General features: G+C 42.6%; 6 protein-coding genes across 6 annotated transcripts; 3 read left to right on the top strand and 3 right to left on the bottom strand.

Annotated features, from left to right (window-relative positions):
* Positions 1 to 239: 239 nt before the first annotated feature.
* I203_105763 (uncharacterized protein) lies at positions 240 to 1,403 on the bottom strand (the record flags this gene model as incomplete). Its single annotated transcript, XM_019144915.2, has 4 exons — positions 240 to 345; positions 413 to 701; positions 773 to 819; positions 880 to 1,403. 4 exons carry the CDS (start codon positions 1,401 to 1,403, stop codon positions 240 to 242), a joined length of 966 nt encoding a protein of 321 aa, XP_019006250.2.
* Positions 1,404 to 2,204: 801 nt separating this feature from the next.
* On the top strand, positions 2,205 to 4,771 carry I203_105762 (glutamate decarboxylase; the record flags this gene model as incomplete). The annotated part of the gene is made up of 15 exons (XM_019144914.1): positions 2,205 to 2,290; positions 2,348 to 2,478; positions 2,552 to 2,579; positions 2,638 to 2,698; positions 2,777 to 2,833; positions 2,905 to 3,021; positions 3,093 to 3,187; positions 3,251 to 3,293; positions 3,348 to 3,415; positions 3,467 to 3,598; positions 3,655 to 3,826; positions 3,891 to 3,957; positions 4,014 to 4,356; positions 4,443 to 4,550; positions 4,615 to 4,771. 15 exons carry the CDS (start codon positions 2,205 to 2,207, stop codon positions 4,769 to 4,771), a joined length of 1,665 nt encoding a protein of 554 aa, XP_019006249.1.
* Positions 4,772 to 7,846: 3,075 nt separating this feature from the next.
* On the top strand, positions 7,847 to 9,437 carry I203_105761 (uncharacterized protein; the record flags this gene model as incomplete). The annotated part of the gene is made up of 8 exons (XM_019144913.1): positions 7,847 to 8,198; positions 8,307 to 8,483; positions 8,550 to 8,613; positions 8,685 to 8,706; positions 8,781 to 8,887; positions 8,970 to 9,025; positions 9,104 to 9,198; positions 9,255 to 9,437. The coding sequence occupies 8 exons, from the start codon at positions 7,847 to 7,849 to the stop codon at positions 9,435 to 9,437; spliced, it is 1,056 nt and encodes a 351-aa protein (XP_019006248.1).
* A 210-nt stretch (positions 9,438 to 9,647) lies between these two features.
* I203_105760 (prefoldin, alpha subunit) lies at positions 9,648 to 10,352 on the bottom strand (the record flags this gene model as incomplete). Its single annotated transcript, XM_019144912.1, has 3 exons — positions 9,648 to 9,815; positions 9,993 to 10,202; positions 10,278 to 10,352. 3 exons carry the CDS (start codon positions 10,350 to 10,352, stop codon positions 9,648 to 9,650), a joined length of 453 nt encoding a protein of 150 aa, XP_019006247.1.
* A 344-nt stretch (positions 10,353 to 10,696) lies between these two features.
* On the top strand, positions 10,697 to 14,140 carry I203_105759 (NAD+ synthetase; the record flags this gene model as incomplete). The annotated part of the gene is made up of 19 exons (XM_019144911.1): positions 10,697 to 10,719; positions 10,856 to 10,886; positions 10,955 to 11,072; positions 11,136 to 11,220; positions 11,307 to 11,412; positions 11,479 to 11,568; positions 11,618 to 11,706; positions 11,763 to 11,880; positions 11,937 to 12,274; positions 12,343 to 12,494; positions 12,557 to 12,734; positions 12,800 to 12,935; positions 13,006 to 13,139; positions 13,214 to 13,318; positions 13,416 to 13,614; positions 13,698 to 13,753; positions 13,824 to 13,851; positions 13,919 to 13,943; positions 14,013 to 14,140. 19 exons carry the CDS (start codon positions 10,697 to 10,699, stop codon positions 14,138 to 14,140), a joined length of 2,139 nt encoding a protein of 712 aa, XP_019006246.1.
* A 339-nt stretch (positions 14,141 to 14,479) lies between these two features.
* On the bottom strand, positions 14,480 to 17,254 carry I203_105758 (uncharacterized protein; the record flags this gene model as incomplete). Its single annotated transcript, XM_019144910.1, has 4 exons — positions 14,480 to 14,623; positions 14,803 to 16,329; positions 16,441 to 16,851; positions 16,967 to 17,254. 4 exons carry the CDS (start codon positions 17,252 to 17,254, stop codon positions 14,480 to 14,482), a joined length of 2,370 nt encoding a protein of 789 aa, XP_019006245.1.
* Between the last annotated feature and the right edge of the window lie 16 nt (positions 17,255 to 17,270).

Genomic DNA, 17,270 nt, shown 5'->3' with positions numbered 1-17,270 from the left:
GGTTTGATACAGTACATATTCAGACAAAGGTCATAAAGGATGACACGACAAACCAAGTGAAACGATCTGATTCAACGACCAGTCTCAATGTGTGCCGATTCAAAATACACGCTTGCTTTATCGATGTTAATACGAAATACCAAGACACGAACCACATAGTGTTCTGTTCCTCTAGACGATGAATGCGATAGCAGATCATCAGACTGGCATGCATGAACAATTCCTGAACTCATGACTATCTATCCAGTCGACTGCTTACTCCTTTCTTTCCTCTTATATACCAAGCCATATCTCCACATGCACAATCCCTGGGAGAACATCAGGAATACCCATGCTACCCATAAGCTGTTCATCACCGATCCTTCAGATCAGCATCATTGGATTTTCCTTTAATTATCATTCGATCACTTACAAGATGAATCCATAACCTGTATCAGCTTTCAGCCCTCCATTCGCATTCACCTCGCTCTTTCCAACTAAAACAGTAACGATTGTGGGTAGACAAAAGACCAACATTAACATAAAGTAGATAAGGTGGGTGCGCCAATCCCTCAAAATCCACGCTATTCGTGTTCGTTTCGAAGGCATCTCTTTGCCTTTTGGCCATTGCGATTTGGGAGGGACAGGCCAGGGGGGATACGGTTTCTCGAATCGGATAGCGGAGAGGAGGAGGATTAGGAAGGAGAGAACCAGGAAGGGAGCTGTGACAGTATTAGTACGTGTGTATATGATATGAGCTGATGAGGTGTATATTTATGCATATGTGACTTACCGAACAGTAGAAAGAAACTTGTAATTGAAGTAGCTTTGGTAACAGCGCTATCGAATCTCAGTCGTCAATACGACCTATTGAAGATGACGATATGATGATACACTCACTTAGGTAGATCCCTCATAACCTGATCGATACTATCCCAAGAAGGTACCGCACATTTAGGTAATGACCAAAATACTTTTTTCGTACATTTAGCGTACCCTGTCCAATCTGCATTTGACCATTCACACCATCCCCAAATCCCAAATCCATACGCGTGTAAGCCTCCTCCCCTTTTATCAATCTGACGACCATCACCATCATTTCCGTTTCTCGCTGATTTCACAAGTACGGATGTCTCCTCTGGCTCATCAATTGTCGATCTTCTTAAATGATAATCTGGTTGTGTGAGATCAGATTGTCGTTTACCATCAGTGTTCGTACGACGATCGAATGTGACCGTCGATGCATCAGTACTCTGATTAACTACCAATAACCAGAATCTAGAGTTCATCTGACCTTCCAATGTGGAGTGTTCATGATCAAGGGGTGCATTGTTGAATACGATTGCCATCAATAAGACGAACGATGAGAAGGTCAATATGATTGAAAGAGTATGACACAGTGGATTGAAATTTAGCTTGGCCATATTTTCATCGACGACTGGCTGATATTTTCTGTCCTTTTCTTTTTTCAGTATTCAGTGAGACCACCTATCTGTCGTGTAGTAGGATTAGGTCAATTACAATCTTTTATTCTGTTTTGTTTGATTTTGTTTGCTGATTGGGAGAGTTATTTTTCTTTTGAAATTATTGTCAGTAGAGATCCTCGTTGGGATCAAATTCATGTCATTGTATTGTATAGATAGAGATCTCATTTCATTCAGTATTGATCACCCCAAACGCAGAGAGGACGCGGACACTATGAAATGAAAAGAGATCAAACGATCAGGTCTGTTACAGCTTAGAAAAAGGATCATTCTCATCGAATAGCTTGGGAAACACGTGGTAAACTGCAGCCGAGATTACGTTAATTCCCCTTGAAGTGGAGGTAAATCAGTCAATATCAGAAACCGAAAATAGAACGATGACGATGAGGGGCGAGAGCAGTTGTGTACTGAGATACAAATGCGGGTACTGCGTTGTTATTCAAGAAGCGAAGATACACACGTTCACCCAAGTCATCGTCATTGATATCTTTGACCCGATTGATAGAAACAGGACCCATCCACCCAAAGGGATCCTCGCTTAACAGTCAACAGTCAAACACGACTTTACAACGCATCGCCTCGCATTGATCACCTTCTCTTCTGCCTAGACTAGACTAGACCGTATCGTCCGAGAACCAAGGAGACAGATAACAAGATATAAATAGGTACTTACCAGCGACACTGTTACCCGTCACTTCTATCTTCACTTGATCAACTCACACCTCCCATAATCAAGACAAAATGGCTTTGGCTCAACACGTAGACGCAGAGAAGATCATCAATGAATCCAGGGATCATCCCGTGAGGAAGCATACTCATGATAGAAAGTGAGTGTATGATCTTACTTCTGATTGCTGGTCATCTCTGACAAATTTTTGTCTCAGAGCTACTCTCTACGATATCCCCTATACCTCTCGATACGATGTCGAAGTTGATTTACCTCGTTACTCCATCCCTGAGACCGGTGTAAATGCCAAGGTATCATATCAACTCTTGCACGATGAGTTGCTTTTGGGTGAGTGATCCTCAGTCTTGTTTGACGTTTACCTACATGTGCTGTTGTGGTTGACTTGTTACCATCGGAACAGACGGTAATCCCAACATGAACCTTGCAAGGTGAGCATAAATCTTTGACCTATAGCTTTGAGCATTTCGCTAATCCATGGAAAGATAGTTTCGTCAACACCTGGGTACCGGACGAATGCAACAGGTTGATGTATGAGAATCTCAACAAGGTGAGTCAAGTGTATAAGCTGCTCCGCTTGGTATCGGCCTATCTGTATCTAGCGCTTTAGCTGATTTGTCCGTGTCAGAACCTTGTCGACCAAGATGAGTATCCTGCTGCTCAAGCTATTCATGAACGATGTATCGTGAGTTCATATTGTCAAAAACTAGATCAAAGACTTCCATTCGTGCTAAACTGATAAATGTACATCTGCAGTCCATGATCTCACACCTCTGGCATGCGCCCAAAGATGCTACCGCTCTTGGTACAGCCACCACCGGTTCATCCGAAGCTATCATGTTAGGAGGTATGGCCTTGAAAAAACGATGGCAGGTAGGTCACTCATCACTCTGCAAGGAAATATTTTATACGATCTGACACTTTTTCTATGTTCGTACGAATAGGAAAAGATGAAGGCTGCCGGCAAAGATATTCATAATCCCGGCCCGAATATTGTAATGGGTGCTGAAGCTCAAGTCGCCCTGGAAAAGTTTGCAAGGTGAGTGACAATTATCTCGTTCCCACTGATTCTTTCACATCTCTGACTTGTCTTTACATATAGATATTTCGAAGTTGAAGCTAAACTGGTACCAGTCCACGAGAAGGTATGTCCCGTTGAACATGTGTATGCGATCATGAAGCTAATGCACTCAATATAGTCCGGTTATGTGATGGATCCTAAGGAAGCTATCAAATACTGTGATGAGAACACTATTGGTATATTCGTGTGAGTACTGTATTCTCCAGCTGTATGGTATATCACTAACATCAAATTCAGCATCATGGGATCCACCTATACCGGTACTTTTGAGTCCGTCCAAGGCATGTCCGATGAATTGGATAAATACCAAGAGGAAACCGGCATAGATATTCCGATTCACGTGGATGCAGCTTCGGGTGGTTTCGTTGCGTGAGCTAGCCTATCGGAATGATTGATGTGGAATATTGCTGACTTGGCTGTTTTAGACCTTTCGTGTACCCCCAACTTGCATGGGATTTCCGAATACCCCGAGTAAACTCGATCAACGCCTCAGGCCATAAATACGGTCTCGCATCAGTCGGTCTCGGTTGGATCATCTGGAGAAGTGCAGAATACCTGCCTAAAGAGTTGATTTTTGAATTGCACTACCTCGGTCAAGTGAGCTCTATCGTCTTTGCCTGATTGAAGGAATAGAACATAGTTGACTCCAAGTGTCTTACAGACGGACTACTCTTTCAACCTCAACTTCAGTCGACCAGCTTTCCCCGTGCTGAGTCAAATGTTCCATTGTGAGTGCAATTTACCTATGCTCAAGATTTGAACACTTATCAATGCGTGTTGCCAGTCCTCAATCTCGGTTTCTCAGGATACAAGCGAATCAACGAGAACAACTTATCAAAAGCGCGACTCATCTCCAGAGCGCTCGAAGCTTCAGGGTACTTTGTATGTTTGTCACAAATCCACCGAGCCAAGAATCAAGGAGCTTCCAACATCTCACCTGTCATCACCAAAGCGGCGTCCGATATTATCCATGGTCATGTTCCTGAGATCGATGACCCCACTTACTACGTCGAGGGATTGCCAGTCGTCTCGTTCAGGTTTAGTGACGAGATCAAAGAGAAGTACCCTAGGGTCAAACAGGAATGGATTCAGAGTCAACTAAGAGCTATTGGGTGGATCGTACCTAAGTGAGTGGAGATTCTTCTCTAACACCAAACTACCAAAGCAATGAGTGTTCTGGGAACATCATCAACTGATTAGTAGAATGATCTAGTTATCCCCTCCCACCTGCTGAGGAAGATACTGAGATCCTTCGATGTGTGGTTCGAGAATCCCTCTCAGGTGATTTAGCAAGAAAGCTCATCTTGGATATTATACAAGTGTACGTATCTCTCTTAACTCATGTCCCCTATTCTAATCAGACCTAAGCTGATATCGTTGAACAGTACCGAAGGTTTACTCAACGGAGCTGGACCATCGTACCACATGTCTATAGCCAACAGAAGACAGAGTACCACTTCTCCCGTGGACGTCAAGAGAGGTGGAACGCTCGATACTCAACATATCTCTGAACATACTTCCACTTATGCTAAGACCTGCTAAAAAGGTCTCCATCAATGCGTTAACACCTGTTTTCTTGCTCTTGCTATTCTGTTCTGGAAATGAAAACAAAGCGTTTTTTCGGTCTTACAGATTGCATCCCAATGCTTGTACATAAATAAATTGAAAATGCATATAGTGTCAGATACATATTCCAGCAAGCGGGCTGCAACCTTGTGTTCCAGGATTTTGATCAATCATCGTAGACTGAATGACTCTGATACGATACCAAAATCGAGAAATCACAAGCACAGTACAGTACTCGTACCGAATCTGATATCCGGTGGATCCTTCTGGATCTCTTCCTGCTAACAAGTACGGTGATAGTCCAAACAGCTCGACTGAAGAGAGAATCAGCCTGACATCCGACAAGATGTCAGGTCAGCTGCTTCGCTAAGCCACTCAACTTCAGTGAATCTTTCTCTCACACGACTATAGCACTGTAGTCATGCATGTAAAAAATTAAGCGAACTGCAAAGACCTCTTGTTAAAGGACGTTGGTTGAACGATAAGATCTGATGATGATTTATTTTAGCATTCCCTTTAAGCTTTGATCTCTTCTAGGGTTGCAGTATAATAGCAGAGCATCCAAATTGATTGATTGATGGACATGATGCTGTTGTATTTTGTTGATTGTGTGGGCTCTGTTGGCTGTTCTACACGAGGTATTCTTATTTTGCCATCAAATTTTCACATGTATACCTCATGCATCATCATACGGTGTACTGTACGTATGTAAGGGGGAACAAGACAGATCAACATCCATGTTTTCTTCCTGCTTTTTCCATATTATCTAGTCATTCACAATGAATGATTGATTAGTCGAGTCGGACGTCTCTTATACGAATTCAGTGAGTTGTACTTGTCCTCATTCACATCATCAGATTCTTCTCCAACTCCTTGTCTCGATTATGATGAAGGTTATTTAAAAGCGTGTATTTCTCGACGTACGAAAGTACGAATGAGAGTATATCTAAAACTGTCTAGATTCTGATCATTCTCTCTTCTTCTCTCTCTCGTTCATTCTATTGAACTTGTGAATAGTAATAGCTGACCTTTATCCGCTGTTGTAGTAACGCGGGGACTATCATTCAACATGTTGACTTGGTGAGTACATTACTCTCTTCGATATATCATCCTCTATATTCCTTAACTTATCCTTCCCCCGTTGCTATTTTTGATGTATTCCACTCCAAGCTATAACTCTGATTTTCTCACTGTGCTATTCGTGATATCGCGTTGATGTCCACTATATATTCAAATCCTTACCTTGATACCGCATAAAGATAACTGCCCAATTCAGGTTTTATCATCTGAAAATGACGTTGAGCTGACGAGATGGTTCTTCCCTCTTCCTCGGATTCATGTCGTTTGACCGCTACCTGCATATAAAGATTTGCCAATACATAACCCTCTTAAGGTGAGTGTGTTCCGCTGTTCGACCTTCTTTCGTTCTCTGTTCTATCCATCGCATCATAATCATGATTATACAATGTATGGCTTATCTGTATCGCCCATCTTGAATGTGGCGATTGAAGAAAAACCAATTAATTGAACACTCTATATGACTTTTGCTTTCTTGTCAATTTGATTCAATGCTCCCCAGTTTTTGATGTTGATGATGAACGCTGACCAATGAAGCTCTGTAGGACTTTTTGGATTCGTATCTATTCTCGATAATATCATCAACTGATCAAATGCTTCGTGAGTGCTTGCTCTACTACTTGATCCAATCATTAGTCTTTACACTCCTAAGCTTTTCATCATGATGACATATATGCATATCTCACTCACTTCGGTGATGAAGATAAACCAAACACAACTTCCATGGCGCTGAAGAATTACCTCCTCGTCGTTTTCTCTACTCTTACAACTCGGTGTATTTGAGCTGACTGCTAAATCCTATCGTTCACAGATACAGTCCCGATAAGGTAAGTCCTTCAGGTTTTCCTACTGTCTTGTAAGGTGCTTTGTAGTCGAGGCGATGAATTTATGTTCCCTCTCATCATATGATGTCAAAATTAACTCTCTTCGTATCGCTTCTTTTTCGGAAGGGATGATATGCAGATAACCTACAAAGGGCTCTGATCTTTTCCCTTATTCCCTCCGTCAAGGTGTTCTAAGGGAAAAAGATAATGATGGGACAAGCGATACTGACAAGTTTGATTACTGATTACGATTACAGACCTTCATTGGGTCATTTCGATTCGTACGGAATAAATCACAAGGTGAGTGCGAGTTCCCGTATTCTTACAGTTCGATGTTGTAGTTTCGGTCCTCGTTAAAAACAGGAAGAATTACCAAGGCCTTTCCGTATCTTCTGTGCTTTCCTGAAAGTGTAGAAATGAGGAGCCAGATATCATTAGTCATCTGATCTCAACATCTCACCTTCATTAAACTTCTAAATGTTTCCCCGAAATGACTGACTGAAACCGATTTCCTCCTTTTTTTGGTCTCATTTTCGAAACTTCCGATGTCTCGATCAATTCGTATCGTATGTTTCGAACAAGTGAGTTAGTCTATGGTTCGCTATGATTTCAGCACGCAGGTTTAGATCAGCTCACGATGTGTATGCCATATCAAATAGACAACATACCTCTCATCAGTCTATTACGATATCCCATTGCGCTGACGTTGATGAACACTGCGCTTCTCAATGAAACACTACTGGTCGAATGTTTTTCGGTCAGATATTCTGTGTTGGATGATTCGTGTCATAAGTCATATATAGTTCATCTGTTCCGAATGCATCGCATGAACCTAGGAATCCTCCAGGGCGAATTGTGGTGGGCTCGATCGACTGCAGCTAGTTTGAAATATTGTTCGATCAGATTAAAAGGTGATGATGCAGGTCTGGCATGGGTTGAAACAAGTTGAAATGAACGCGAGCTGGCTTAGGAGTAAGTTGGAAGTCGGTAGATGGGGTTTGGTGTGGAGCCCCAGTCGGCTCACCTTTGGACATGCCCATCATGCATTCCGTCGAGTAACGCAGTTGAACAGGTCTATCCCTGCATAGTAGTACAGTATATATCTCGCAACTCCGCCTCCCGATCCGACTTTAATCGACTATCCACCAGGATGATCCGCTCCCTCCTCCCCGTGATCGAAGTCGTCGACAACTTCCCACACACCCCATCATCCCAATCCTACGTCCCATTCCATCTCACCCTCGCCGACTTCCAACATGGGCTACCTCCCCTGGGACTTCTTCGTCAAGATGTACTCCGAGAGATGCAGACTGCAAGGGGTATATGGGACTTTGAGGAAAGTACAGGTAAACCTGATGAAACGGGTGATTTCCACTCGGAAGTGATTTGCGTATATTTCAAGGATGAATTGGTCAAGAAAGGAAAAGAGGGGATAAGTAAGGCTATGGCTGAAGTGGTGGGTAAATGGAGGGAGGAAGGCAAGTTCCCTGGACCATTGGCTGGTAGGTCATCATATTCATCTGTCTCCTGTGGACGGAGTACTGTGATACGTCACAGTAATATTTAGTGCTTTGAATATATGTTGATATCTACCTGTTCATCATGAATAGGGTGGAGGAACGAGCTTTACACGATATACGCTTCACCCAAATCATCAGGTCTTGGATACAATTCTCCTTCAACTCCACTGATGCTAGGCCCTGGAACGTTCAAGAATGTAGCGTTCAATTTGGAAAGAGCAGCCTGTGCTTTATTCGGTTTAGCGACTTTCGGTGTACATATGACTGGTAAGTGCTATCCACCGTATGTAACGATATGACCTGTATGATGCTGACAGACTATGTCGTTTGCAGCTTATGAAGGAGAAGGATGGGATATGAAAGTCTGGGTACCTAGACGAAGTAAGACGAAAGCTACGTGAGTTTATCGAATAAGAAGTTTGATCCGTCAAATGCAAGCGATGCTGATGTTTGTGTTATTTGATATAGCTGGCCAGGAAGATTAGATAATGTGCGTCTCTTCAGTGAACATGGCATGATCTGCACATCCATCAGCTGACTAATGTGCTATAATCTTCGTCACAGTCTGTCGCTGGTGGGATAACAGCTGGATCAACACCTATAGAAACGATGATTAAAGAATGTGATGAAGAAGCTAGCTTGCCTGAGGAATTCGTTAAAAAACGTTTACAGTGAGTTTGGGTCTTCCCACTGTTACTTATCACCTTAACAGAAGTATACTCGGACGAATTGACATTGATCAATGGATATTAGGAATTGCGGTGTAGCTACTTATTTCTATATAACAGATGATGGGTTTTTACAGCCTGGTGAGTTGTCCTGACCTCTCGAATGATCTCATATATGTTTCTGATGTGAGTCTAACAAACAACATTCACGTATGATAGAGGTCGAATACATATACGATTTACCATTACCGCCTTCGGCTTCACCAGAATATATCAAGCCCAAACCTCACGATGATGAGGTCGAGTCATTTGCAGTGAGTTGATTAATGTGATATCTGAAGCTCTTTGCTGAAGGAATCCTTCCGTATAGCTCCTTACAATACCCGAATTGATCGAAGCTCTCCACTCGGGAGATATGAAGCCCAATTGCGGCTTGATCTATGTGGATTTCCTGATCCGACATGGACTGATCACACCTGAGAACGAACCGAATTTCCTCGAGATCAGTTGGAGGATGAGAAGGACGTTGCAAGTGGCCATGCCTGGTATATAGATCGTATTTATGCGTATATCGACAGAAAGGTCTTTTCGCCACAGGGCCTTTGCGTGAAGAAGTATTCAGCAACCATTATGATTGTACAATGGATGGGTATGTAATGCATGATATTATTCGTACAGGTCTTCGTCTCTCTCTTCTTTTCGATCCTCAATCCAGATACAATGACATTGAAATCCCCCTCTCTCGTGATACTTCGAGCATCCATCATGCCTTTGCAGCTTGCTGTTGCTGCTGTTGCATCTTCATCTGTAAAACTTGTACGACACTCTGCACGTTCTCCTGTTTCCTCTCGATCGTCTTTTGGAGAGTATCCAGATTGGATTGTACGAAAGTGAGTTTGGAGTTGTAATGCTGGGCAGCTTCGGATTTCGTCTGTGAGGAAGTAAGAAAGGTAGAGTCAGTACGATTTGCCAGGAATCGGAGGGAATTCATCGTTGATAATCAGATTGAATGGTCAAACGGGACAGGGGATTCGAGCAGCAGAAGGAAGATAGTGATACGATGGCATGGAAGCTGTGGAGCCGTGATGATAAGTATAGAAAGACTCACCTTCTTGACATAATACCCCGTTCCAACGTCTACTACTACATTCTCCGTATCCGTCAATTTGCCAGGAACGTATAACGAGCTCGTCAACGGTATTAGGATTTCTTTCCCCTTCGAACTGGGTGTAAGGGAGTTGACATTCTCTACACAGGATCGGAATTTGCTTTGCGCTTGTTTTAGTTGAGAGTACGAGTTTGTCAAATGATCTAATTCCTACTCGGCCAAATCAGAATCAGATCAATCCCACCTGAAGTGATAAATAAAGGTAGGTGAAAGGTGAAAACTCACCTGATCCAATTGCTTTTTGACTTCTTGCAATTGGACTGGGTCGAGGTCTGTTATGTTGACTTGTTGTTCTGCCATTTTGGGATGTTTCGACAAGTTACTGTTGATGCCAATTTACACGATGCGGTGATATGACTCTGAGTTGATCAACTGTGACGGATGCGAGCGAGTAGTTCAACTTGACCTGGAGCGCAGACCTCGAGTGGACTTCTTATGGACGGGATCAAATGTCTCATTACGAAAGTATCTAACATTCTACCCGTACCTCCACTTTTGATGCTCGTTACCCAATAGTACTCGACCACCCGTTATCGATGATGTCAAGAAAGTCAATGATATCAACTGTCCGTTCCCCTCTCTTTCTTTCTTGCACCCCGCATATACAGACAGGACATATCATCAATCAAGAAGACCGAAGCAAGATGCATCTTGTCACTGTAGCAACGTAAGCTATCCGACTCGCATCCTTCTATTGCAAGGGGATGGAAAGCTAACAACCGTAATCTGCTACAGATGGTATGTGTCCACTCCACCGGCTTTTCCTTCATCAGTCCTGTCTGCTAATGAACATTGAATCGTAGTCAGCTCGATCAATGGTCTCTCGACTTTGAGGTCTGCTAGCTTTTCCATTCGGGCGTCCGCAGCATAAGACAAGCTGACGGCCAATTGATCACTCTTAGGGCAACTGCAAACGAATTCTCAAATCGATAGCTATCGCCAAATCCCGAGGCGCAACTTTGAGAGTTGGACCTGAGCTGGAGATCCCAGGATATGGGTGTCTGGATCATTTCCTTGAAGGTGAGTCAATTGATCAAAGCAGTTCATCAATGATATAGCTCACAGTGATCTGAACACGAACAGGCGATACGATCCTTCATTCTTGGGAAGTATTAGCTACGATCTTACAAAGTGAAGAAGCTCAAGATATCGTATGCGATATCGGAATGTGAGTCGATGGTCTTACAATCAGCTTGGTGATTACCTTGCTCTGGGAAATCATAGGGTAGGAAGCTGATATTCTTCTGAGGACAGGCCAATTGAGCATAAAAACAATAATTACAATTGTAGAGTCATCATCCACAGTGGAAAGATAGTGATGATCAGACCTAAGATGTGGATGGCAAATGATGGTAATTATGTGTGCTGCCTTTCCATTGATAAAGTCTCGTCCTCATGAATATAGCTAATTACTCTGTCGTGCCAGCGGGAGCTTCGACATTTCACCCCTTGGCACAAACACCGTCAAGTCGAGCAACATTCATTACCTAGAATCATCAGGAATGTGACCGGACAAGTGAGTTCTGTGACTGCTGGCAGTGTTCATAAGCTGATATCCAGCACAGTCGCTTGTACCCTTCGGAGATGCTGTAGTTTCTACTGAAGATACTGTCATCGGAGTTGAGCTTTGTGAAGAACTGTTCACCCCTGCTTCGTGAGTGTTCATTCTGATGCATCCATACGTAAGCTGAATACGGCTCTACTCGTCAGACCTCACATTCTTATGGGTTTAGACGGAGTCGAGATCTTTACAAACTCTTCTGCAAGTCATCATGAATTGCGAAAATTGAACCGAAGGATCGATCTCATCAAGGAAGCTACTATGAAGGTGGGCTGTTCGACTCCTTTGGACCAAACATCAGCTCATAATTTGTGATCATACAGCTTGGTGGTATCTACCTCTACGCAAATCAACAAGGATGTGATGGAGATCGATTGTACTATGATGGAGCAGCTTTGATCGCCATGAACGGACAGATCCTTGCTAGAGGATCCCAGTTCTCACTTTCAGATGTTGAAGTTATCACGGCTACAGTCGATCTTGGGGCGGTCCGAGCTCATAGAACCACGTCTAGTAGAAGGATGCAATCCGCTCAAGCTGAGGCATACCAAAGAGTTTACGTGGATACGAGATTGGATGGTGGTCAAGGGATAAGAGTCGGTGATGAAGAGACTAAAGGATCTATGGAAGTCGTCTATCATACCCCTGAAGAGGAAATCGCGTGAGTTAATCAATTATCCCGTAAGCACAATTGCTCAATAGCTGATCACCACGTTGATCATGTTTTAGTCTTGGTCCAGCTTGTTGGTTGTGGGATTACCTCCGACGATCTAGAACTCAAGGTTATTTCATCCCCTTATCAGGAGGTATCGATTCTTGCGCTACTACCGTTATTGTTCACTCGATGTGCAGATTGGTAGCAGACGCAGCAAGCAAAGGAGGTTAGCTCCCCGCCTGTATAGCTTGTTGAGAGGTGATCAAGCTGATGTGTGCTATGATACAGATGAACAAGTCATTGCAGATGCTAGACGGATTGCCGGTGAACCTGAAGATTCTTCGTACCTACCTACAGATCCCAAAGAATTTGCCGGGAGAATCTTCCATACCTGTTATATGGGTACCGAACACTCAAGTCCCGAAACTAGGAAGAGAGCTAAGGATCTTTCCGAAGCGGTCGGAGGGTGAGCTATCCCGAATCAATTGGCGTTTCACTGTTTATAGCTGATATACGTCTATCGTCGATCAGTTATCACGTAGATCTGAATATGGACACTGCTGTTTCTGCGGTCAAGGGAATTTTCAGTTTGGTTACTGGTAAGAGACCTCAGTTCGCAGTGCATGGTGGTTCATCAGCCGAGAATCTGGCTCTTCAGAATATCCAAGTATGTGATTTTCTAGATCAGCTCCCTGACAAAATACCTTGTCCGATACTAGCTGAACTACTCGAAATAGGCTCGTTTACGGATGGTCTTAGCGTACATGTTTGCTCAGCTCTTACCTTGGACCAGGGGTAAAGTTGGTAGTTTGTTAGTATTAGGTAGTGCGAACGTCGATGAGAGTTTGAGAGGATATTATACCAAATATGAGTGGGTCGAGTCATCGCCAATCAGTCAAGTCATCTGCTGCATTCAAAGCTGATGTCTGAAATTCACTAATCTAGTTGTTCGAGTGCCGACGTAAATCCTATCGGAGGAATCAGTAAGACCGATTTAAAGAAGTTCATCGCTTGGGCGGAGGTGAAATTTGATCTGCCAATTCTGAGAAGGTGAGTTGACTGACGATAGTGATAACAGGGATCCAACTCCCATTATGAGATCTATCATCATATGAGCTGCAGGCTGACAAACAGCGTGATATAACAGCTTCCTCGATGCTATCCCTACTGCAGAACTCATCCCCATCGGATCAGATAACGTCGCCCAATCAGATGAAGTCGAAATGGGAATGACATATGACGAGTTGTCAGTCTACGGTAGATTAAGGAAAGTAGAGAAATGCGGTCCGTACAGTATGTTCGGGAAGTTGGTACAGGAATGGGGTAGCTTCTTATCCCCTGTCGAGGTGAGTTGTATCCATCATAGTATCGCGAACAAAAGAGTGACAACTGACTTGTCTGTAACTTTACGATCCTTGTTATTCGTTAGATCGCTACGAAAGTGAAGCATTTCTTCTTCAACTACGCTATCAATAGACATAAGATGTAAGCTTTTGTTACTTGATACAGGAAGGCTCCATAGAATGAGACTGATTGCTCTGTTTATCATGGATAGGACGACACTCACACCTTCTGTTCATATGGTAAGGCTCAGCTGTTGGTTTATTTTTGACATGATTTCAGCTGATGGTCATCAAATTGCATTTGTAGGAATCATACTCTCCCGATGATAACCGTATGTCTTTCCGTTTGCTGTTAATATACGAACTGCGATTGATTGACTCTTTGCATTCACTCTGTATAGGATTCGACTTGAGACCTTTCTTATTGCCTACGCGATTCAATCATCAATTCAGGAGGATCGACGAGCTGGCTGAGAAGTTGCCTAATAGAGCTACTCAACCCGGTAATGATAAAGCCAAGGTTGATTAAACCCCCATGTTATATGGAGGAACAAGGGAAGTTAAGTATAGGAATGGGTTCTCATCGATGATAAAATGGGAAGATGTGAAAGAGATATCGTGATAGCGTCTATTTGTATCACTTGGTAGTTGATACTCATTATATCAAATACAGTGCATTCCTATCAATCAGTGTAAATAAAATGCTTAGCGTCAAGGGCATGCATGTCATCATCAAACTTTACAGTACAACATGATTACAGTGCTAAAAGCAAGATCGTGCATAGCGATAAAAAGTAGAATGCAATGGGAAAACAACCAGATAACATGGGAAGATGGTTTACCATTTAATATCGAGTTCGGATTCATGCTACCTCATCGCACCAAAATGAGCTCCGCCGGCCATGGCGAATCCACCTGTCGCGAAAGTACCTGTTGAGAAATTGCTTGCGTATGTACCAGCCAAATTGGAGAGGTTGGATAGTAACCCAGATGATTGACCTTGTACCTTGACCTGTGAGATGGAAGGGGGTATGTCAGATGAGTAACAGAGACGTCGTGATGGTCATGGTCATGAACCAAAAAAGACACAATAACAACGATCCAATAAGAGGGGAATGGCGAAAGGTAGAAAGTATGAACTTTGGATGAGACGATATGATATGACATATTATGTATGTCATTTTCACTCACCATGATAGTAGGTTCTTCCGGATCCACAATATCTTCATCTTTAATCTTCCTTCTTAACATCTCAATCGTTTCATTCAAATGTATCTTATCTAAATCATCTCTAGCTTTCAAGATACCTTCAACAAAAACCAGGTTCGGTCCATGTTTCTTGGCGAATGACCAATAATCCATAAACAACATTTGAGGATCCGATTGAATGATCGATATGATCATTTCCATAATTTCGAAATTACCTTCCAAATCCGTTGGTTGTTTATAATTCACGAAGAAATCAAATGACATTGCCATATCTGATTTAACCTTGGTTACAGCTACTGGCATCCTGAGCGATCTCGGACTGGCGCGTCTCAACGCGGATAAATACGATATCAGGAATGCGTCTAGAAGATCTTCAACTAAAATTTCGAATATTGATGGATTCAGATGATGTTGATAATCGTTCATGTAATCTTTCATCGTTTCTATTATTTGAGCCATCAATGGATCCGTATACCAATTGGGAGTAATCAAATTCTTGATAACAATCTTCAAATCGTTAAAAACGAATTCGACCAAACTTGAAGTACATTTCTTGGCGACATCCAAATAACCATCAATCGATTCGTTCAAACACAATGATATTTGTTTCTTATATTTATCCGATACCAAAGGTTCTAATCTTGTTAATAAGCTTTCGACGTAATCTGCAGATTTCAATTGATCGTTCGCCAGGGCAATAACGTATTCTACTAAACCTCCAGGTACTTCTTCTGGTTTTTTCTCGATTTGAGCTTTTGATTCTTCATTTATCAAATTTAACCATTGATTTTGAATCTTCTTTATCAATTTCGAACATTCATTTACTACTCTTACAAGTACCGCACCCTGATTGGAATCTAAAGCTAAATCACATTGTTGGTTGATTAATGAAAAGAAATCAACTACACCTTCCATACCTAATTGACCATCATCTGATTGTTCAGGTTCTTTTGTCCTCCATTGGAATTTACCTGTTTCCTCTTTCATCAGGTTATCACTCCATTCTTCCAATTTGGTAACAATCAATTTAACATAATCTTCAATCAGATCTTGTGATTTACCATCAAGTAAAGGAGGTTGTAACCATCCACTTGGAATTTCCAACTCTTTCATCGATATTCTATATTCTTTGATCCAGGCGTGTAACTCTAAGAGGACTTTTGCTTCTGGAGCTGAAGCAACAACTTTACGTATAGTTTGATCTAGATGTTTGTGATAGCTTTTAACGAGATACGGAACGATCTCGTAATCTTCTGGAAATAATGGTTCGATATCCTCTTTGATTCGAATGATATCCTTGTAAATCCATCCTAAACCCTCGATAAACCCTAACATGTCATATTGGTTATCTAGATAGTAATTTTCGAAAGATTCCTTGATGGAGTTGGTCATGACGTCGAGTAATTTGTGGCGGTAATTTTTAATCACTCGTGCGTTGGCTTGCATGGATTTGAATTTGGAGGCAGCATCGTGGGTGGCTACTTTACGGACTAGACGCATAGCCACGGCCTGTTCAATATGGTTGGTCAATGAGTGACTTTCTCATCCTCCGGACATAACATCAATGTGATGAGAGACACGAAGCTCGAGTGATCGAATAGAGATAGATGCCCAACTCACCTTCTCATCCTCTTTGCCTTCCACTTCAACGATCTTCAGTAACCTCACTACCGTCCCACCATTCCCTTTCCTAGCTAGATCAACTATATTCTTGCTAATCTCCCATAACCAACTCTCGAAATCTTGACCTATCTTATCCAATTTCTCAAACCACTGTGTCAACACTTCCCTCTCTTCATTGGTCGAATTGGAATTCTTCTTTGCTTGATGCAGGGTTTCATTCCTGAACGACTCCAACTGCTGCAGTTGGAAGTGAATGGGTAGTAGGTTGGGGGAATAACCTGCTGGACCACCTATTTGGTTCTTATCTGAATCCAACAATGAGGATATATGGTCTACCTTGTCGGACATTGAACGGAGATTTTGAACCATCTTGGTTGTTTGGGAGAGATTACGATGCACGGTGGACACCTGTATGAACGGGTGTCAGCACTGTAGTATATTACATTATTATGCCTCATCTAGTCAAATGTATTGCTTTTGAAAATAGTGGCCCTCGTTGAGGTGATAAGAACGCCTGACTCACCCTAGTGATCTTATCAAACGCCTCACCCTTCTTCTCCATATCTTCCCCTTTCAACTTCTCAACAGCCATCATCTCCTCCCTTATCAGCCCTACAGCAGCTCTACTAGCCTGCAGCTTCAACAGCGCATCTCTCGTGGCGTCCAATTGAGCTTTCACTCCAGTCTGTAATTTCGCATCTAACGTTGATTTCTCTTTCAGTAGCTTCTTGCGATAGGAGGATAGTTTGAGGAGATCGTCAGGTTGACGTAGGAGGTCGGACACTGCCTGGGACGCGGAGAGGGTTGACATTGTGAGGAGATTGAGT

This window comes from Kwoniella mangroviensis (genome assembly GCF_000507465.2).
Source record: "Kwoniella mangroviensis CBS 8507 chromosome 1 map unlocalized Ctg02, whole genome shotgun sequence".
NCBI lineage: Eukaryota > Fungi > Basidiomycota > Tremellomycetes > Tremellales > Cryptococcaceae > Kwoniella > Kwoniella mangrovensis.
This window is presented reverse-complemented; position numbering and strand designations above follow the sequence as displayed.